Source organism: Leguminivora glycinivorella, chromosome 27, assembly GCF_023078275.1.
Source record: "Leguminivora glycinivorella isolate SPB_JAAS2020 chromosome 27, LegGlyc_1.1, whole genome shotgun sequence".
Classification (NCBI taxonomy): domain Eukaryota; kingdom Metazoa; phylum Arthropoda; class Insecta; order Lepidoptera; family Tortricidae; genus Leguminivora; species Leguminivora glycinivorella.
Genome location: NC_062997.1, coordinates 5269510 through 5293634, shown reverse-complemented (window position 1 = coordinate 5293634; position 24125 = coordinate 5269510). Strand labels below are relative to the sequence as shown.

Here is a 24125-nt window from a genome sequence, read left to right as displayed (position 1 = left end):
GAAGAAAGAATACAGGCAACAAGAGCTAATTAAGAATATACTAAGTTATATAGATAAGATCTTCTGATATCAGTTAACATTTAAAAATTATAAAAATTATGTTAGATAGGTATTTAATAGTACATTACTACAGAGGCCGGGACAAAGGGGGTTGCCGGCCGAAGACATATAGAGGATAGGTCTGAGGCGGGCAACCCCATTTCCCGCCGAGGTATGTATAGTGCTTTTCTCAAACATGGTATGAAATAATAAATGGTAGTCTACTGAAAATAGTAACTTTGGATGGCTGTATCTCCTAAACGGTGCGTCGTAGCGCAAAAATAATCGAATTTTCGTTCCCCTTTGAAGCCCCGTATACGCTTATAAAAAAACAAAAAGTTAAAAAAAAATTCAAAAAAAACGAAAAAAAAATTTTTTGTATGAAAACGCACCTAAAATCAAATATTGTCTAGGGCCCGTACCAGTTGCAGTCGGCACGTCTATAAAGCCCCTTATAGTTTTTTTTTAAATGGCTAAATACCTGGATGTTATGTCACAATTATCTGTGTTTGGAAATTAAAAAAGAGGACTTTGCCGGCCTTGGCCTGCAAGGTTTGTATGAAATTCCATTATCTATCACTCGTCCTAGCCGCACCTGCAACGTCATACTTCGCTGCCAATTATAAGGCACATAACATCAATATTTCATACCATGTTTGAGAAAATAAAATGAATACGGGTTTACTAAAATCGTTTTTTGATAATATTGATATTTTCGGAAATGATCACTCCTAAAGGAAAAAAAACTGTGTCCCCTCTAACTTTTGAACCATGTATTTAAAAAATATGAAAAAAATCACAATAGTAGAACTCTATAAAGACTTTCTAGGAAAATTATTTTCAACTTGATAGGTTTAGTCATTTTTGAGAAAACTACGGAAAACTACGGAACCCTACACTGAGCGTGGCCCGACACGCTCTTGGCCGGTTTTAATCTTAACATATGCTTTCTAAATATGGCGTAACCGAATATTCGGCCGAATGTTCGTATTCGGCAAAGTCCATATTCGGCCCATCTCTACTAAGAACACTCCCGACTAATTCAGTTTTCAAACAAAAACAGACACACACACACACACACAAACAAACAGACAGACAGACAGACACGTCAAACTTATAACGCTCCGTCGTTTTTGCGTCAGGGTTTAAAATGTAACTGCCCCTAAAAACCATGAATTTATGACTGATGACATCAATGACAAGCTGTTTTTAACCCCCGACGCAAAAACGACGGCGTGTTATAAGTTTGACGTGTCTGTCTGTATGTCTGCCTGTGTCTCTGTCTGTCTGTGTGTGTGTCTGTCTGTGGCATCGTAGCTCCCGAACGGATGAACCGATTTGGATTTAGTCGTTTTTGTCTGAAAGCTGAGTTAGTCGGGGGTGTTCCTAGCCATGTTTCATGAAAATCGGTCCACTATGTCGCGGTCGGGGGTTTTTCAAAATTTTAATTTTGTGGTTAGGTTATTCACGTATCAAGTAGGTATTAATTATTTCACGTATGAATTGATTAGTATTGAAGTCATGAATAAAATGATTGATGAATAATGATTAATTATAAAATAAAACTCTTGAATCATCCTATAAGCTGGGTGACGTCAAATTTATGTCATCGGCATGAAAGTTACGGGCCCTGATGATCATGCAACGAAATCATTCAGATAGTCAAAAGATTAGTCCACATACCTAGATCTAGTGTTAGGTCTGTCTAGGACGGCGGGTGGACTGCGGTTTCGGAAGCGGCCGCGCGGCGAGGGTGATCTAGACGGCGGGCGTCTGTGGATGAAATGAACTTATTGTTAGTATAACATGCGTTAAATGCAGGTGTATGGAAATTATAAATAGGTCAAAGTATGTAATTTGGATGATAATCTTCTAGGCACAAGTTATATTGTCGTAATTCAATTATTCAACTGACGAATTTCTTTTTAACTATTTACTCTTTAGTTACATGACTAATGGAGCAATTTCATTAGTCGATAACTCGTTCGGTATACAGCATACGGGGAGTCCCCGCAGGCGAGATAACAACCAATGAAAGTGGTGCAATTTAATTGGTCGTTAACTCGTACGGTATGCAGCATACGGGGAGTCGCCGCAGGCGAGATACCAATGAAAGTGGTGCAATTTAATTGGTCGTTAACTTGTACGGTATGCAGCATATGGGGAGTCCCCGCAGGCGAGATAACAACCAATGAAAGTGGTGCAATTTAATTGGTCGTTAACTCGTACGGTATGCAGCATACGGGGAGTCGCCGCAGGCGAGATACCAATGAAAGTGGTGCAATTTAATTGGTCGTTAACTTGTACGGTATGCAGCACACGGGGAGTCCCCGCAGGCGAGATAACATTTTGAATGACAAATTACTACTACTTATTCTCTAAAATACGCATATCCTCTTTCCATGAACGACATGGTACACGGTCTACCAGGCGCTGTCTCCTAGAAGCTCACCCTCACAAAACTGTTGCTTTTACAGGCTGTTTCCGGTATCTCGCAACCAGGTGCTGGAACAATATCCCGCCCCCGATTCGTCAAATTAAAACTAAATTTACTTTTAAACGTCATTTAAAAAAATATCTTTTAGAAAAACAAAGTTTGGGTATCCCTTATGGCTACCTGGTTGCAGATTACCGGATTTAGCTTTAACTCTAGCTGTAGCAATTATTTTATTATCTATCGATCTAACAGATCAAACACACATTTCTATTCATCATAGCATTCATCTCACTCGTTTCATAGGCAATTATTTATAGATATTTTAGGTATATACTTTCATCTCTTTACAATATTTCTTATTCAATCAATTATGTGTTATCGTGATCTGATCTGGTTCCGGCAGAATATCAGTGCTGCTGCCTCAGGGCGTAGCGTAATACTGAGCCGTAACCCTTTTGTCTTGTTGCGACGCGCACAGTATCATAGTACGCTATGGTAAAAATCTGTGTAATTTCCTGTTTTCCAATTTGCTTATTATGTATTATAATTCTTTTTTGTAAATTATTTCTTTTGTGTATTCTGTGTGTATTGTGACAAACAAATAAACGTATATCTATCTAACAACCGCTGAAAGTGGTGCAATTTGATTGATCGTTATGCAGCATACGGGGACTCCCCGCAGTCGAGATAACAACCAATGGAAGTTTCTATTAGGTACTATTGAATTTCCCAAATGCGGGCCTTGTGGCATGCGTTCCAGAAATCTCTCGCACCCCGAATGCGGACCCTATCGACTAATGAAAACGTTTCCCCGCATGCGGGCCCTGTCGACTAATGAAAATGCGCCATAATAGTAACTTTCATCATCATCATCATTTCAGCCATTAATCGCCCACTGATGAGCATAGGCCTCCCTTCGTGTACGCCACTTATCCCGGTCCCTTTTTTTTTTAATACTACGCCGGTGGCAAACAAGCATACGGCCCGCCTGATGTAAAGCGGTCACCGTAACCTATGGACGCCTGCAACTCAAACGCCCGGTCCTGGGCTAATCTCATCCAGAAGTGCCCCGCAGTTTTTCGAATGTCGTCCACCCAACGAGCCAACGGATGCCAGGCGCTTCTTACATCCGAGTAACTTTCATTGGTCGTTATCTCGCCTGCGGGGAGTCCCCGTATGCTGCATACCGAACGAGTTATCGACTATTGAAATTGCGCTATAATGTGAGTGGTAAGTGAGAGTGGGCCTTCAGTTGTCGCGCTTGAGTTGCGTGTGTTAGTGTGCGTGATGCGTGTGTGATGTGCAAAGAGCGGAATTCTTCATAGCAAAAATCAAACTGTCAAAGGTATTGACCTAACTGTTTTATCGACTTATCGATGTTACGGAATAATGTCGTATTAGGTATCCATAATCAACTTAAAAGATTATTCTGTAACATTTTACCTTTTTAACCCCCGACGCAAAAACGACGGGGTGTTATAAGTTTGACGTGTCTGTCTGTGTGTATGTCTGTCTGTCTGTCTGTCTGTGGCATCGTAGCTCGCGAACGAATGAACCGATTTCGATTTAGTTTTTTTTCATTGGAAAGCCGTGTTAGTCGGGAGTGTTCTTAGACATGTTTCATGAAAATCGGTCCACTAGGTCGCGGTCGGGGGTTTTTTCAAAATTTTAATTTTGCGGTTAGGTTATGCTATGAAGAATTCCGGTGTTTGGTGATGTGCCATCGGTGTACTACACGGATAGTGTACTGACCGCCTGTCGTCCCGCTCGGGTTCGCGCGGGTCCCGAATGTCTCGTGGATGTCGGCGCGCTCTCGCTCGTCGCTCCCAGGAACGCGAGCGGCGCCGGCGACGGTCATCGCGCATCTGCAAGATATATTAGTAATAGTGAGGCGTTGTAACCCCCGACGCAAAAACGACGGGGTGTTATAAGTTTGACGTGTCTGTCTGTCTGTGTGTGTTTGTGGCATCGTAGCTCCCCAACGGATGAACCGATTTAGATTTCGTTTTTTTTTGAAAGCCGGGAGAGTGAGTTAGTCGGGAGTGTTCTTAGCCAGGTTTCATGAAAATCGGTTCACTATGTCCTGGTCGGGGGGTTTTTTCAAAATTTTTATATATAAAATAATGTCAGTACGTATATTTTCCCCTCACTAGCTCGGAAACACGTGTTTTGTACTTTAATACCAGCGGGTAAAAACGCATTTTATCCACTAGTGGGTAAAGTAATTTGACCTTGAATAAAGTCACATTAACTGCTTTAAAATTGATAAAAGTAGGTGAATCTAGTAATAATAGTTATTTGTTATACAAGGGGGCAAAGTTGTATTTTAACGCCGAGTGTGGAATTGAAAAACGAGCAAGTGAAAGGATTCTGTAGTTGAACCACGAGCGAAGCGAGTGGTTCGAGGATAGAATCCTGAACTTGCGAGTTTTTTAACACACGAGAAGTAAAATACATTTGCACCCGAGTGTAACACAAAACTTTTCCCCTCACTATAGCGAGGACACTACAACGCAAAAAATGCGTTTATCACTGCTTCCAGTAGTTCCACAGGTGATAAATCATCTTTATTTCTAAATTCACCTACTTTTATCAATTTTAAAGCAGTTAATTTGACTTTATTCAAGGTCAAATTACTTTACCCACTAGTGGATAAAATGCGTTTTTACCCGCTGGTATTAAAGGACAAAACACGTGTTTCCGAGCTAGTGAGGGGAAAAGATGATTTACCACCTGTGCAACTACTGGAAACAGTGATAAACGCATTTTTTGCGTTGTAGTTTCCTCGCTATAGTGAGGGGAAAAGTTTTGTGTTACACTCGGGTGCAATAGTACATTACATCAGAGGCCGGGAAAATGAGGATTTCCGGCCAAGTGGGTATATACGGATAGGGATACGAGGCCGGGAATCCGTTTTCACGCCGAGGCATGTATAGTGCTTTTCTCAAACATACAATGAAATTAAAAAAAATGCTCTAAAGGACAATATTTTATAAAAAAAAGTTACTTTGCAGGCCTAGGCCTGAAAAATAATATGAAATCCCTTTACAGTCCTCTCAAGTTGTTGCGCCCAAAAAGCGTTACTTCCCAGCCCATTTTAAGGAACGTAAAGACAATATTTCATTGCATGTTTGAGAAAATGTATTTTACTTCTCGTGTGTTAAAAAACTCGCAAGTTCAGGATTCTATTCTCGAACCACTCGCTTCGCTCGTGGTTCAAATATAGAATCCTTTCACTTGCTCGTTTTTCAATTCCACACTCGGCGTTAAAATACAACTTTGCCCCCTTGTATAACAAATAACTATTAAATGTACTCACGTTAATATATCGCGATTGGGGACATGTTTCGAGTCATGGAGGTTCTTCATCAGGCACGAGTGTTAGCGGCATTCACACTCCGTCCATTCATGACTGATGAAGGGTCCCCATATGACTAGAAACATGACTCTAATAGCGTGAGTACATCTTTATATTTAAATACTAGCTCTTGCCCGCGGCTTCGCTCGCGTTAAATTCGGAAATGGCGGAATGCTCCACACAATCTTCCACCCCCCATTTAAGAGAAGTGGGGGTGTTAGAAGGAGACAAAAATAGCCTATGTCACTCTCCATCCCTTCAATTATCTCACTTAAAAAAAATCACGTCAATTCATCGCTCCGTTTTGCCGTGAAAGACGGACAAACAAACAGACACACACACTTTCCCATTTATAATATTAGTATGGATGTCCCACCCATAAGAGTTTAACAACAGCTGCTGGTTGTTATGTTTCTTACCAATAAAAAATGTTAACATGTATAAATTTTTTGTCTTATTTTGTAAGAAAGTATTACAATAGACTTACATTTTCTCTACGGTCTCGCCTTCTAGGCGGCTGGTCAACCGGCTCTTCTAAGAGTTCAGTCAATGGTAACACCTGTAAAAAGAAACAGCGTGTATTAATCATTAATTACATTATGAAATGGTTACATTTAATATTACACAGATTTGCTACTCTAATATTAGGGTAAGCGTATTTTTTGTGTTATTCTCACGTGGAATATACCCGGAAAGCGAAAAGGTGTCGCTCGGTTCAGCAGAAGCTCAGGGTGCTAGGCATGGGGTGGTAGCCTCCTCCTACTGCCCAAATGGAGAAATATGATTCGAGCCTTACACTCCAGCAGAGTGTAACAGAATGTAAAGAAGAAGATACTTACTCATTATACCTCTGCCACATATTCGATGAACGGCGTGGGAAGTAGGCAAAGGCAGTGTGGCCACGTCACTCGTCATGCCGCTCGTCATGCCCACCGCTCCCTATTTTGTCGGTTTTTTGGCGGGAGTCGGCGGGCCGGCAACAACCTAGTGCGATAATCGCGCGAGTAGGGCAGTGTGGGGCCGGAGAGGGCAACATCGCGGCAGCGCGAGGAGCATAGTGTGGTAGAGGTATTTGAGTAACACAACACTGGACTGACTTTGACGAGCGTTTGTTCTCTCGGTATTGGGGCGCGTCGCCAGAGTCGCCACCGAGTGAAGCGACTACCCGTACAGAAAATTTAACGAAAGCTTTAACGGAGATAGACGATTTGATGCAGCCGGCCCTAAGCCTCGCTCTATGTAGACTGTAAGGTCCGACCGAGAACGAGACCGAGAATGAATGGTATTCTCGGCCGAGAATTAGGCCTGATTTAGACGGCGTGCGAACTCGCATGCGATTTTAGTTACATTGCGGGCTGTTGAGGTTACATACAATTATGCACAGCCATCTAATACCGCAATGTAATAGAACTCGTATACGAGTTCTCGTACCGTCTAAATGGGCCCTTAGTGACTGACCTTGACGAGCGTCTGTTCCCTCGGCGGGGGCGGCGGCACCTTGGCCGTGCGGCACACCACCACGCGGTGCCGCGGCGCCGCGCCCGCGTGCGGGGAGCGCGCGCGCGGCACCCCCCCACCACCACCACCCCCCGCCGTGGGGGACTCCGCGCCCGCTCCAGGCCCACTAGCGTTCGCGCCCACTGGAATAACAAACATATAATTCATTATACACGTTAAACTTTCGTGAGACATATTCAAATAATTAATTAAAGTCTGCGGAGTTTAACCGTCGCGTGAACGCCTATATGCCTGAAGACGGGCCTCCGAATTGGCCCGAAACATGTCGCAGCGATAGCGATATAATAACGTGAGTACAACCGTAGATTCATTAATTATATAATTAATTACTCATCATTTATTTTCCACCACACCCACTGTTAAAAATAAATATATATATAAATATTGGGGACACCTTACACGGAATCACGAATCAACTTAGCCCCAAACTAAGCAAAGCTTGCACTATGGGTGCTAAGCGACGATATACATACTTAAATAGATAAATACATACTTATATACATAGAAAGCATCCATGACTCAGGAACAAATATCAAATCAATTTTGCTATTCGAAAACAGATAGCGAAATTGGATTTTATCCACAAGAGTGCAAAGTAATTTCATACAAATTTTAACTTGATGCCTTGAGCTAGCGAGTAGAATTTACCTACAAATAATTATTTTGAATCTTAAATATTGAAAAAAAGACTATAAAACACCAAACTATACTGTGTCAAACGAGTCTGTCAGTAAATAAGAACAAAGAAAACTATATGCATCCTTTTCTTTAGGGTGCTAGAGACAAGGATACCTACAGTTTTCTTTGTTCTTATTTACTAACTGACTTAAATCTACCAAGGATTAATTTAATTTGATGTTTTTAACCGACTTCAAAAAAGGAGGAGGTTCTCAATTCGACTGAATGTTTTTTTTTTTTTTGTATGTATGTTACTCGATATCTCCGAGAATCGTGGACCGATTTTCAAAAATTTTTTTTTGATCGAACGGGTATAACCCCGAGTTGGTCCCATTGGCACCAAGTCAGGGTCTGATGATGGGATCTTGGAGAAATCGAGGGAACTCTTCAAATGTTATGGGCACATGTAATGTTTTTAGTGTATTTTTCAAAGGTACACCAGTATTTACGCCTGACGGTAGTAATTTTATGTGGCTGAGCTGATGATGGAAGGTCAACTCCTCAATGGTTAGGAGTTAAAGGATAATTCTTTCACTACTGTACATATATTCGGACTGATACATATAATATCACTAGGAACCACTAAAAATCAACAAATAAATTAACTTTTTAACAAAAAATAAAACCGCCTTCAAAAATAAGCGCGTTACAAAACACGGAGAAACTAAAAAGCAGAAAATAATAAACCTTTGAATTCAGATTTCTTATCGTATTGCAATAATCTAAACATCCAAATTATAAACAAATCAATTATTTTTGGAGTCGGTACCAGCCTGTGTATGGTTGGGTGGGGCAAACAGGCAATAGCAAGGCGACGAACAGGTCTGGTACCGACCACAAAAATAATTGATTTGTTTATAATTTGGATGTTTAGATTTGCAATACGATAAGAAATCTGAATTCAAAGGTTTATTATTTTCTGCTTTTTAGTTTCTCCGTGTTTTGTAACGCGCTTATTTTTGAAGGCGGTTTTATATAGTCAGTATTTTGTTCATATTGATGTGGTGAAAAAATGTTTGTTTCACTCGGTGACAAAGTTTGTTTTCCCCTCACTAGCTCGGAAACACGTGTTTTGTCTTTTAATACCAGAGGGTAAAAACGCATTTTATCCACTAGTGGGTAAAGTAATTTGACCTTGAATAAAGTCAAATTAACTGCTTTAAAATTGATAAAAGTAGGTGAATCTAGTAATAAAGATGATTTACCACCTGTGGAACTACTGGAAGCAGTGATAAACGCATTTTTTGCGTTGTAGTTTCCTCGCTATAGTGAGAGGAAAAGTTTTGTGTTACACTCGGGTGCAAATGTATTTTACTTCTCGTGTGTTAAAAAACTCGCAAGTTCAGGATTCTATTCTCGAACCACTCGCTTCGCTCGCGGTTCAACTATAGAATCCTATCACTTGCTCGTTTTTCAATTCCACACTCGGCGTTAAAATACAACTTTGGCCCCTTGTATAACAAATAACTATTAACCTATGTGCCTTGAAACCCTCGCAACGCTAAAGATTCCACTTTTTGAACCACTCGCTACGCTCGCAGTTCAATATTGGAATCTTTCGCTTGCTCGGGTATCAATATTGGCACGTGCGATTGAACAACAACTTTGCTCCCTTGTATAACAAATAACTATTATTATATAATATACATGACAATAATAATGCGGAAAAGAAAAAAGTCAAAACGAATGGCGCTAAATTAACACAAGTCGTGACACGGCTAAAGAGAATGGCAAAACCAGTTCCTTCACCATCTTCAGATGATTATTTTCAATGTAATCAACTCACCATGGTTCTCAGCCTCAACCGGCAGTTCCTTCTCCTCCTGCTCAGGAGTTGGAGACGGCTGTTTCTTCTCCATCATCTTCACATACTCGTTGTTCTCCAGGGCTTTGAATAGCATTTCGACGAACGGTTTCGTTTCTGTAAATATAAAAAAAACTGTCAAACTTATGAAATAAACAGTTTTCTCGTTTTGTACTTTGATGACCTATTACATAGATAACTCATGCCTGTATTCTTGAAAGGGGTAGGCAGAGCACATGAAACCACTCAGTTTTAGTGCCACCCTTGGCAGTTAAGGGGTTGAATGAATAACCTAACCACAAAATTAAAAAAACCGGCCAAGAGCGTGGGGGGGGGGGGGGGTACGCACTTTTTTTTCCTTTAGGAGCGATTATTTCCGAAAATATTAATATTATCAAAAAACGATCTTAGTAAACCCTTATTCATTTTTAAATACCTATCCAACAATATATCACACGTTGGGGTTGGAATGAAAAAAAATATCAGCCCCCACTTTACGTGTAGGGGGGGTACCCTGATAAAACATTTTTTTCCATTTTTTATTTTTGCACTTTGTTGGCGTGATTGATATACATATTGGTACCAAATTTCAGCTTTCTAGTGCTAACGGTTACTGAGATTATCCGCGGACGGACGGACGGACGGACGGACAGACAGACATGGCGAAACTATAAGGGTTCCTAGTTGACTACGGAACCCTAAAAACCCTGACATAGTTGACCGATTATCATGAGACATGGCTAAGAACACTCCACTCCTGACTAACTCAGCTTTCAAACAAAAAAAAACTAAATGTAAAACGATTAAGCCGTTCGAGAGCTACGATGCCACAGACATACACACATATACACAGACAGACAGACACATTAACTTTCAGCGGGGAGCAGAAGTGGTCATACTGTACGATAGTACTCTTTATTATACTGTGCTAGAACGAACACTAACCTTGCTGCAGGAATACGTCCAATTGGTCGAGCATGCCGTCTCGTAGCTCGTCCAACGGCTTGTCCTTCTTAACCAATGCGTACACATACTTGGCGAGCGCCGCGGGGTCTGCGTCGCATCTGAAAGTTGAACAAATTGCACAGATAAGCCATGGCATTTATAACCTGGTCACAAAATTAAAATTTTGAAAAGACCCCGACTGCGACATAGTAGACCGATTTTTATGAAACATGGCTAAGAACCAGGGCCCGTAACTTTCATGCCGATGACATCAATTTGACGTCATGCTGCTTATAGTTTGATGCAAATAGTTTTATTGTATTAATTAGTCATTATTCATTGATCAATTTTTATCATGTACAAATGACTTCAATATTCATACATGGAATAATTAATACCTACTTGATACGTGAAACGAAAAGGAAACAATTTGTTTTGTTTTAATAATTTATTAAAATATAGTAACAATAACAAACATAATTAATAAAATGAATGTAAAAAATAAACAAATAATTTAATTTACTTTTCATTCACGTATCAAGTAAGTATTAATTATTTCACGTATGAATATCGTCACTACTTTGAAAAAATCTCACGCTGCTACTCAAAGTTAAAACGCAGTAAGTTTATATGCATTCCATACATACTTACTACAATTTTCTTTTCATTGACAGACGAAGATACAAGTTTTTTTTAAAGTAGTGACGATATATTAGTTTTGAAGTCATGATTAAAATGATTGATGAATAATGATTAATTATTAAATAAAACTCTTTTTTCTACTTGTCGACTGTAATCTGTCAATTAGGCAACCACAGACTAAACTATAAGTGCTAACTTTTCAGTGTTGGATACTCTATGGCAGTTCCGACTCAATTATAATAAGCTCATTATAGTTGACTTTAGTTAACTGTAATAATTTCAAAAATAGAACTTCATACAATTTCTATACTAATTTACGATACCTGGCAAATTTTCCTGCATCCGAAACACATTTTTTTTTATCTGTCGCGTTATCAGCCCATCAGAGACGGTTATTACACACAATTGGTTGCTAGGTAATTCGATGTTGATACAACGGTGAATGACTCTATTAACATTAATTTTAACTTGCATGAATGATGATATTTCCGTCCATTGATGATGATGATGACTCGTAGAAAAAGTATTGTATACAATAGTGATATAATTAAGCTTTTCACTCTCGTACCGTACTATTAGGCCACTCAGCAAGCTTCGTGGCCTAAACATGGTACTCGACTGAAAAGCTTTGTATTATATCACGATTGTATAAAATACTATAATCATACTATATGCAGCGTGACGTCAAATTTATGTCATCGGCATGAAAGTTACGGGCCCTACTAAAAACACTCCCGACTTACTCAGCTAACTAAATCCAAATCGGTTCATCCATTCGGGAGCTTCGATGCCACAGACAGACACACACACAGACAGACAGACAGACAGAGACACACACAGACAGACAGACAGACAGACAGACACGTTAAACTTATAACACCCCCGTCGCTTTTGCGTCGGGGGTTAAAAATCCCTTTAAAACAAGCATCTACAGTAATGAAACTATCCGTTCTTTATGTACAAAATTTTAAGTGAATCATCAAATATTACAACATGTCAACTCACTCAAATAATTGTACTAGGCAACACTCTTTATCTACAATAACAAAATGATTGTCATATCTCTACTTATTATTGTAGATATGTTATCAGCATAATGTTCAATTCTTCATGCTGCTATTTAGATTACAAATTTATACATTTTGCAATGTTCATGTAACTTATTTCAAAAATTATGTTGTCATTTGTGTTACGCGTAATAGTCCATACTAATATTATAAATGGGAAAGTGTGTGTGTCTGTTTGTTTGTCCGTCTTTTACGGCATTAAAATTTTGAAAAAACCCCCAACCGCGACATAGTAGACCGATTTTCATGAAACCTGGCTAAGAACACTCCCGACTAACTCAGCTTTCAGACAAAAAAAATAATCTAAATCGGTTCATCCGTTCGGGAGCTACGATACCACAGACCAGACAGACACGTCAAACTTATAACACCCCGTCGTTTTTGCGATGGGGCCGTTGGGGGTTAAAGATGAAATAAGCCTTATCCATACTAATACTATAAATGGGAAAGGGTCTCTTTCTAACCCTCCACTTCCCTAAAATGGACGGTGGGGGGCTGTCGTGCTTAGGCCAACGTCGTGGCTGAGCCGTTAGGGTGCCATTCCACCAGAGATGCGCTATGTGGATGTGTTTTATATCCACCAATCAGCTAAGTGGAACCCATTCCCACCAGCGCTATGCTTTGTAGAACATGATCACGATCGGTGGATAATTGGATATCAAACACGTCCATGTAGCGCATCTCTAGTGGAAAGACACCCTTCAACCACGCTTGGGGTGGGGCTCGTAAGAGATGGCCAAACTGTGTGAAGAAGTCGACTGGCGGCAGCCTATACTGTGACGACCGGTCTGGCTCAGTCGGTAGTGACCCTGCCTGCTAAGCCGCGGTCCTGGGTTCGAATCCCGGTAAGGGCATTTGTTTGTGTGATGAGCATAGATATTTGTTCCTGAGTCATGGATGTTTTCTATGTATATAAGTATGTATTTCTCTATTTAAGTATGTATATCGTCGCTTAGCACCCATAGTACAAGCTTTGCTTAGTTTGGGGCTAAGTTGATCTGTGTAAGGTGTCCCCAATATTTATACTTATACTTATACTGTGCAGTTCCACATGGCTTATGACCGCGTTCAATGGAGACACGCTACTTGTGGTCGCGATCCTCAGCATTGAGGGAACGAGGAAGAAGACCCTTGAACCAAGTAGTCACGCTTATTAAGTTTGCAAATCGTTAAAGCTGTATTTTTAGCAATTAGTGCTGATGACATTGATTTTTAAATATATCCTAACAATCTATCATTAAGATAACTATTCTTCTTACACATTTAACCCAAAAGGTTTATATAAATTTATAACAGAATATATAAAAGTACAGGTACCAAAGGCCTACTGTCAATGGACTGCATGCAACATTGAGTTATATCAAAGAGGATCAAGCATTATAGAGAGTTACTGTCACAGTAAAATATGTAATCACAGTGCATAGACTGCTATCTCGACACAGGCTTAAAACTTTTAAACCTCAGTTTTGACAATTTGGCCCATATTCTTAGCTTGATATGTGTTAAAATGTAAAATATTAATATTAGCGCCATCTAGCCGAGCGTACCCCAAAGGTGTAATGCAATCTAGGCCACCGTAACTTATTCCATATGGTTCTGACTCACGTTTTTTTCTTAGACTGTAGCTGTCTAAACGGAGGTACATGTCTTTGGTTATATAGAAGGTCGCCAACTTTATGAGCCAGAATGTAAGAAAGAAAGGAAGAAACAAAGCAGTGAGCCCATGAGTCTTTTTATCCAAGACTGGTTCCAAAAAGTTTAAAAGCCAAAAATAAATTCAGATCTCACTGGGAGAGTTTAATGCTTTACTTACGGAAATATATGCCATATAAAATTAGATTGTGAGTGTGGTAATGGTCTAAAAATAGATTTGTGTTGAATAAAACATTTTCTTTAGGAATTTTAAGTTATTTCTATTTAGAATCAAGACCTTGTTTAATTTGTCTAAACATATACAGATACGTTTTCAGTCCATAGGCCACCTATATGCTTTTTTCTTGGCTTTGTCTATCTATAAGTAGTTACAGAGTCTTTGGTAACGTCATTCTCTTCAAGCAATAACCATAAATTTGATGAATACAAGACATTTTTCAAAATATCGACGGCAAAGTAACAAGAACTCCTAAGTACAGGTTGATTACAAAGATGTGTATAACTTTTTCACCTTATTACAATGCAATAAGGTGAAAAAGTGGATACATATCTCTGTAGTCGACTGTACTTAGGAGTTCTTGTTACTTCGCCGTCGATATAATGATTCAAATGAATGACAATATTCTTATTCTTAAAATATACAGTTATTAAGTAATAACAACTAATCATAGAGAGTGTATCACAGACAGATATGATGCAAAATAATAATCTGATATGGCTGAGTGGAATTTCTTAATAACCTGAAGCTTCAGATACAAAAACTTGATTGATTTCAACAACTGATTTGTTACTGGTCACACCCATTGTTTACGAGAACACCGTAATTCCCTTGTCATCGCAAGTTAAGGATCTTGGCTTAATCTTAGACAATGGTTTGACATGGGAGCCACATGTGGCTGACGTCAGTCGCAAGGTGACTAATACATTACGGGCGCTTTACAGACATAAAAACTTTTTGCCGGCTAGTACGAAAACCTTACTTGTTCAGTCCTTAATACTTCCTATTATTGACTACGCTGATGTGTGTTGCACTAACATTACACAAGCCTCACTGTCTAAACTTGATCGTCTTCTTAACAACTGCATCAGATTCGTGTTTAACCTCCGCAAATATGACCACGTCTCTCCCTTTCGCCAAAAACTTCAATGGCTCCCAATTCGTGAATGCAGGTCATTGCGAATCTTATGTACCCTGTATTCAATTTTATTTGATCCAGCAGCACCCACTTATCTCAGTTCCAAATTTGAGTTAATAAGAGCCCGCCCCGGTTGTGTACTTCGTGACTCTCGTACTCTCAAGCTAGCTGTACTCCCACATCGGACTGGCTTCTTGTCAATTTACCTGTCAAGCGATTCGTCTGTGGAATGCTCTCCCTTTGCCTATCAGACAATCTCAGAGCAAACTTACGTTTAAAACCAAGTTGCGTAAGCATCTATTTGAAAACATTCGTGACTAAGTATTTGTATTATGTCTCACACTAGGTACGAAATTATTATATATATGTATGTATAATATATATTTATGTATAATATATATTTGTGTTTAATATATATTTTATTTTATTCGGAATATGTATTTATTATATGTATATAAGTAGGTTTATTGCGATAAGTATGAATACTGACTTGTGTTTTCTTATTTAATTTTTTAAAATCCTGCACCAAACTAAGCTTTCTGTTTAGCCCAATGGTTGACTGGCAGAGAATGCCTCAAGGCGTTAAGTCCGCCATTTGTACTCTTTTTTGTAAATTTGTGCAATAAAGTTTAAATAAAATAAATAAATAAAAACTTCAGATAAATTAATAACAAAATAATTCATTATAAGCTCTTTAATACCGTAGAACCTACATTGAGAACCTGGAAGTAACCCATAAAATATTGTATGATGTTTTTAAGGTTAGGTTATATACATTCAGAATAATATTCTTGCGAGTTCAGAAGTAAACAAGAGGAGTACAAAATTGCAACGCAATATCTAAAAGCTTGAAGGAACAAATATTACTGTAAATAAGATTTCAAGACAAAGTAATTGATAAGGGTCGAAGAAAATCAATGTGAAAGCTGTCAAGATTTCAGCGTAGTTTTCAATGTGTACTGCCAAGCGCAGTACTAAAAAAACTATTACGAAATTTGTAACGTGACACCTAGAGAAAGTGGAATAAAAAGCTTACATTTAGTGGAAATCAGCCTAGTTACAGTCATATTCATGTAAGTCGCAAAAACTTCTTTATTTTTGCAAAAAAATAACACCTTGGCAAATTAAAATGGCTACGTTTGAACGCCAAAATGTACTTACAGAGGCTCCAATATGGAAGTGAGCCATGATTTAAAGGCGTCCGGGTTTTCAATTATCATCTTGATCACACGAATTAAAGACTCATTAAAATATTTTCCATGTAAATTGCACTTGATAATAACACTTAACTATATTAAAATTAGATGAAAAGATTTATTTTTCCACTTGGATTACGTCTCTACGTACTTTCAGAATTCCGAATAAATTCTTTTTCTTTACTACCACAGATACAAAACAAACCATAAATTGGAATGTTGCCAACAATTTGAAAATCAATTTATTCGGATGCTAGGAATTTTGCCAATGCTCTTAGAGATTGACTTTTGCTCTATAATGTTGTCTAACATGATAACTTATGATATTTCACGAGGATTTTATGGTTCTTGTATGGCCGCTGTACACATATGGCCAACGGTTCCACCAACCCTTTGTGAAACCCCTTGGCCAAGATAAGAGCCGCTGTTTACACATTGGCGAACCAATCACTTGGCATTGGCTCTTCATGAAAGATGGACGTAGAATGGTAAAGTCTAGGAAATTCTAGATCATAGACGTTGACAGAAAAATTTGATTAAAAAATAATAACCCCGTAGTAAAATTAAATTATTTGAAATATTAACAATTTTTTGAATATTATGGTAAGAACATTTATCTTTTTTAGGAAATACATTAAACATTTGCAAGGTTATTTTATTTCCTAAAATCTACACTATTATTGACATAGATAAACTTATTATTTTCGTAAATATTTCACTACCGTCCTCTCTGACGGCTGACGACCAACTGAATGAAGCGCCAACGTGTAAACGCAGTTGGCCATTGGCGCCAAGATCCTTTGATGTGTGGACAAAAAACCGACACCAATCGGTTGGCCGGCAAGCGCAAGCGCCAACTGCCAACTTACGGCCAAGTAGCCCTCTACACGCTTGGCCAAGGGGGTTGGTGGAACCGTTGGCCATGTGTGTACAGGGGCCATTATCCGTTACGCCGTGTCTTGCGTGGGCGACGGTCGCGCGTCTCATGCTTCCATATCGATAAGGTTTGATTTCGTATGCGTCGCATCGCCGTCGCGCGACCGTCGCCCACGCAAGCCACGGCGTCATCGATTTAAACTTCTAAAGTTTAGATCGATGCCCGGCGTTAATTACGCCGTTAGTGATTCAATACTCTTTGTTACGTAATAATTAAAGTAAATCAGAAAACACCCGCAGTTCACGAAGTCTCTGCCCTCTATTTACGTATTTATAGACAGTCCACTGTCCAACCAGTTTGTCACGAAAAGAGGCGCGAAATTCGTATTTTCTATGGGACTATAAACATTATCGACATTTTCATTTAGATTTGCTTCTTTTACCCAGTGATGAAGATAGCTTGCTAAAGTATCTCACTCGAAATCGGTTTAGGCGATCACACGTCGTCACATAATCTGAATAAACTTTCAATTTAATTCTGATTTTAATTCTTGGCAGGTTTTCGTGCTGTACGTGGGTGATTCTAAGTTAAGAGGTAATACGTTGTATGGAGAGACGGCGCGAACTTTTTTGTTGTTTTTTACCTATTTGTTTATTTGTATTAGTTAAAACTGCCAATTTGAAGTGTTTACAAAGAGGACCAGTCAATTTATTTGTTTTATCGTGTTTTATCAGCGACCAGGGGAAATACTCAGTCCAGGGGAGATACTGTTGCACAGGGGAGGATACTTTGTGACCAGGGAAGAGACAGTTGTATGAAAAATTTAGTTTTATTTTTTAAGAATTAACTCTATTTATTGTTTTTATTATAATTATTGATTATTTATACTCAGACTTTACATTTCATAACATTCTTACAGCAAGAAAAGTGATAATTCCTTAATGAGTTGTCTTATTTTTCACTTCTCCATATTATCCATTAAAACAAAAATAATTTTAATGTACAATCAATAGGCAACAAGTAAACAAAAACCTATCCTTTTAATATCAGTATTAAACCTTTTTATTAAACAGCTTCACGAAAATTTCATATGAAGTTGAATGTGAATGTGTCCTCTTTTTTCTTAATAGTTGCGTTTTTCTGGAAAGAAAACTTTCTATCGTAAAGCTAAAATAAAAATAGGTACAACGCTAAACAAAGGTTAAGAGAAAACGGAAATAAAAATAATCAAAACTAGTACAAAAGTATCTCCCCTGGCTTTTTTGATACGCCAGGGGAGATACATTTTCGATGAAAATCAAAAATAGCTGTAAAAGTGTTTCTCGTACGCAATTCATAAATAAACGTAACAATATATTCAAAATTTACAGTGGATATTGTTATATATATTAGTATTTAAACAAATGATTGTGAAATAAAAGTGACCAGAGGAAAGACTGCATTCACTCAACATTTCTGTACCCAGCGAGTGCCGTGGCCGAAATAATCAACAAAACGGATGCATAGTTGCCTTACGCGCCTCTTGACGGTAACTTCACATAACACCCTGTGTATTAGAGGACAGAACCTCCACAGATTAACAAATTAAACTGACTTTTGAACGAAAACTAAAAAGCCAGGGGACGAGACAGGAAACACGTAGGACAAAGTTTGGAGTTCATAATTGTTGTTAAATACAGTAATATAAGAAATTCCACTCATAAAATACTGTTCCTTAGTTATTTATGTTTGTAAAATTAAGGCTATTAAAATAATAAGTGAATTTTAACAAAGTCATAATTACTTGTTGACAAATAAATTCGGTTGGGGGACAGGCCAGGGGAGAGACATTTTTCCTACATTAGAGCTGATTGTGACTAATTTATATGAATTTCTGTAATAATTTTGAGTGCCCAGGTAGAAAACATTTAGTTTTATAAAATAAATATGTTATTATGAAGTATTATCTTGAAAAAATATATTTTTTTGTCAGTGCCGTCCAAAGTACCTCTTAACTTAGAATTACCCACGTAACACTTAATTTATTGTATAAATAAATTTATTGTTTATATAATTAATTTAATTAATCTATAATTCAATTAACTTGACAAGTTCAAATTTAGATGTATTATAATTTTAGATATGTTTAACCAAGTACCTGTGTATTTATTTACGTATTTCCACAATAGCTACCATATATTTAATTTTAATCTGAACTTGGCATTGGACCGGATTTCAACCCTTTTTAACCCCCGACGCAAAAACGAAGGGGTGTTATAAGTTTGACGTGTCTGTCTGTATGTATGTCTGTCTGTCTGTCTGCCTGTCTGTCTGTCTGTCTGTCTGTTTGTTTGTCTGTCTGTGTGTGTGTCTGTCTGTGGCATCGTAGCTCTCGAACGGATGAACCGATTTTGATTTAGTTTTTTTTATTTAGGCGAAAAATCAGCCGATAGGAACTTGGCCCCCTTTTTAACCCCCGACGCAAAAACGACGGGGTGTTATAAGTTTGACGTGTCTGTCTGTCTGTCTGTCTGTCTGTCTGTCTGTTTGTCTGTCTCTGTGTGTGTCTGTCTGTGGCATCGTAGCTCCTGAACGGATGAACCGATTTCGATTTAGTTTTTTTTATTTGAAATCTGTGTTAATCGGGAGTGTTCTTAGCCATGTTTCATGAAAATCGGTCCACTAGGTCGCGATCGGGGGTTTTTTCAAAATTTTAATTTTGTGGTTAGGTTATTAACAGGTATGTTTTCGTGTGAACACTACATCGGTGGCAAAAAAGTATACGTCCCGCCCGCCGGATGATAAGATGAACGCCGCGCAGTAACGAAAAAATTGAAAACGCATTGTTTGGCTCTGTAACCATGGCAACGCATTGTTATAACTTTGGACAGCTGCGCTGACAATGTAAACCTTTGCGTCAAAATCACAGATTTCGGGAGATAGGTCATGCCGGGCGATTTGTATAGAATACACCTGTCGCAAGGTCTGCGCAACCCACACAAAGCACCAGTAATTGTAAAGATAATGCACGCACACACCTAATCCACACACACTTGTAGCTGGACGCTCCTATTGCGCAATACACGCGCATCATTTCAATGGTTGTGTACATGCGAACGATAAGCGAGCGCGATCGCGCACGCACACAACGATAAATAGCGGGAACGCTCAGAGGAAAAAATTCTATAGAGAGGACAAGCCGCGCGCGGCCTGGTCGCAGATGTAGGCCCATTGGGCCTACACCGCCGCCAGTTCGCCGTCCGCTGTCATCGAGTGTACACGCGCGCTGTTCACCGACGAAAAACGAGTTTTATCCAAAATGCCGAAGTGTGCAATAATAACTTGCAAAAATCGCAGTGACCTGAATAATTTCCAAGCCGATAGGATAACATTTCATAGGTAAATACTATTTATTTCCTTTTATTTCACATAAAACACGAATTCAACGTAATACTCCGAGTTGTACCATGTAACTAGGGTTTGCAATCCGGATATTCGAATATCCGAATTATTCGAATATCCGCCAATATTTTTATCCGAAAATATTCGAATAATCCAAGTGAAATTATCCGGATAAACGGATAATTTCTATAAACATTATTTTTTATTTATAAGTAATATAGACGTCACTGAAACCAATTTCGATCAATTCTTAATACGGACAATGTTATTGCTAACAAGTCAACACCTATTTATCTTCAAAATCAAACTAATATTTACAAAACAAAGAAAGCATTCGTGGACAAGAAGTAAGCAGAATGCCTCACCCCACGCACTCAGTTCTTATCAAATATTCGATTAATTGGATGATTTAAAAAAACAGAAAAACGTTCAAGTATTATTTTTTAATATGAAAACGTTACCCCAACCTACTTTCATTACTGCCACAGAGAACCTCCTATAGAGTAGCAATCTTGTATATTTTGTTCGCGATACGAGTCACCAGTGTTTGGGGTGCGAGGAGCGGGCGGGGAATGTGTTAAGCGCGCTGTGATTGGCCGTTTCAAGGACGGCGGGCAGTCGCGCCAGATGAAAAGGGACAGAAGTATGACTGTCCCTCTACTGACGCGTAAGTGGCCAATGTAAGTTGACCTATGCCGGCTCTGAATAAATTATAAATATGACTTATTTGTGGAATGTAATGCCGTCTGTTTTTAAATTTGAGCTTCTTGTTACCTTTCCACACCATTTCACACTACAGGTGGACATCTTTAAGGCATTAAAATACCCTTTTCCAATTTTTTAGTGCGAAAAACACGCGCTGCTTTCGGGTCTGTTACTTGGTCGATACTGATCGGGCACGGCGAGCGCCCGCGCTTATATCAGTGCAAATACTAGGAAGGCTGGCGACCGCAAGTCGTCTTGTAATGGATGTCTATAGGGGTTGGTCTGTGATTACTGCTAATAGCTAACGTGAAGTTATTAAGCTAGAAGTTATTTAGCTAAGTAAAACCGTACTTAATAAGGGAGATTTATATCTAGATTTCCTGGTCCCTTGTTTTTTTTAAATTGAAATTTAGCGCCTCACTCCGAATTTAGCTGTTATCAGTTCCATGGCAATTTAGTACGCCAGAATTCCCTCCACTTCACTAAGAAATATAAGGCATTTTCCTTTTAAGTCCTTAGTTACATTCATACACAAAAATCGGTCTAATCTTATACTATTAAACGAGCAATTCTTGTATATTTATTTATTTATTTATTTATTTATTTATTTATTTATTTATATATACCGACGATCTCGGAAACCGCTCTAACGATTTCGCTGAAATTTGTTTTGTGGGGGTTTTCGGGGGTGAAAAATCGATCTAGCGTAGCCTTAGATCCAAGAAAACGCGAATTTTCGAGTTTTCTTGAGTTTTTCTTTCGCATTTGTAAACGTAAAATATGGTCCTTAATTTCGCCGCGCGCGCATCGATTCCGCGTAGCTCAGTCGCACGAGGTCGGTCTAATGTACGCAGATAGATCGTAGGTGTCAGGGTTTCGAATCCCGGCCAGAAATTAAGTTTTTGTTTTTTGTCTGATACGACGTGATATATTTGTCTGATAGACGTGATATATTAAAATAGAACCGAGCGAAGCTCGGTCGCCCAGATATTTACTACTTATACTTTGAAATCTTAGTCGATCTACTCAGCGCCGGCCCGCGCACTCGATCAGGGTATTCAGGGTAGAGCGAGATACAGTTTTGGCGCCCCCTTGTTTAAAATGTTTTGGGGTCCGAAGCCAAAATGCCATCCTTATAGATTCGCTGTGTCCGTCTGACACCTCACAACCATTTGGCTAAGTATTTAACTAAAATATATGACATGTATTCGTAGAAGATAGAAAGAGTGAACGCGAGCGTAGCGAGCGCGAAATTTTTTCCTATTATTTATGGGGGAGGAGGAGGGGGGATCTATATAAGCCCTTGTCTTTCATAGGCAAAACGTATGGTTAAAGCTTTCCTTACAGTTCACTAGAACAAGAACAAATGACTGTGATGAAGCAAAAGAGGTCAAAGACCAAGCTCTGGCAGACCAAGAACAGTCGGATTTGAGCTTCAGTTCAGGGCCAAGGCAAAGCATGGGAGAGAAAAGAAGTAGACTCTAATTGCAGATATTTGGCATATTTTGGGGTATTTAGATTTCACAGGGTGCTCGACTTCTAGGCCTTTTATTTCGTCATCAGTTTTATTTTTATAACACTAAGAGTTAATGAGGCCACACACACGCACACAACTCTTTCGTCAGCGTCTGGATGGGTATCGGTTATTTGCCATTACGTGCCCTACAGTTTCATAGTGCTTAGAAGTTCGTTCATCATCACGCTTACGCTCCTTTGACTCGTACAAAATTGCGCCTCTCTGAGACGTTTTGCGTCTTTGACTTTAAGAGGAACTCCGCTTTGGATTGTGGATAAACACTAAGCGTTTGGATAGCGCCGTAACTTTGAGTTTGTAGTTCGGCCTCGCAACAATGTGGTTCGTCTAGCTAGAGCTAGAAACATCTTTCACGGTGCCCTAGCAACAGCTCCCACCTTATGAATGCTGTACATGGTGCTACTTTTCAGATAATCTGAATCACAATCACAAATCTAATAGCTGAATAAAATTAATTTCCGGCTCACCTCGCCATTCTGGGCTATTTGTGCGCCCACGCAATGACGATTTTGGCGCCCCCTTTCCATTCGGCGCCTAGAGCGGCCGCTCCACTCGCTCTACCCTTAATCCGGCCCTGGATCTACTGATCAGCTTGGAAACTAAAACCCATCAAATTGCTGCCGAGCAATTTGAGGTGTTTTGGATTTGAATATTTAAATAAGTTCGCCTTTGTACCTCCTCCTTCTTCATTTTTTTTAAATTTTATGTCTTGTATATTTTATGTTGGTGGTACAATACTTATTTATCGCCTCTCCCCTTCCATTGGTACTTTGGTACCAGCCACTGTGCAACTAAGGTCTAAAATGATCCACACCTGGATAGGAAGTATCTTCGACTAATTGGTCTTCTCTTTTTTTGGTTATTCTGTTTTGAAGGAGTACCTATGCTCAGTTGCTTATTCCTGTTCTAAGACCCTAACCAGGACGCTTTTGTTTAGAGCCTACGAAAAGAGTTTTCAACTTTTTATATTAAGTATCCGATCCGGTCCAAGATGGCATCTGGTATGGGCGTAGGCATTTATGCAAATGACTAATGACTACAGTGGTAGTATCAGCATGGGCAATTATGCCACTGTCTTTTAAGCCGAGACATACGCAATAATTACCTGTGTACATAAGAATATAGTTAGACAAACCCAAGGAAAGAATATCTATA

At 39.0% G+C, this 24125-nt stretch overlaps 1 protein-coding gene across 1 annotated transcript in view; it reads right to left on the bottom strand.

Moving 5' to 3' along the window:
- LOC125240308 (zinc finger protein swm) overlaps positions 1 to 16602 on the bottom strand; it is a 55795-nt gene extending 39193 nt beyond the window's left edge. Inside the window, exons 1-7 of the mRNA XM_048148182.1 lie at positions 16439 to 16602; positions 10780 to 10898; positions 9817 to 9951; positions 7293 to 7474; positions 6322 to 6393; positions 4229 to 4341; positions 1723 to 1812 (exon numbers count right to left, since the gene is read on the bottom strand). Of these exons, the coding sequence (XP_048004139.1) occupies positions 1723 to 1812; positions 4229 to 4341; positions 6322 to 6393; positions 7293 to 7474; positions 9817 to 9951; positions 10780 to 10898; positions 16439 to 16497 (770 nt within the window). The 5' untranslated portion in view covers positions 16498 to 16602. The remainder of the gene's footprint in view (positions 1 to 1722; positions 1813 to 4228; positions 4342 to 6321; positions 6394 to 7292; positions 7475 to 9816; positions 9952 to 10779; positions 10899 to 16438) is intronic.
- Between the last annotated feature and the right edge of the window lie 7523 nt (positions 16603 to 24125).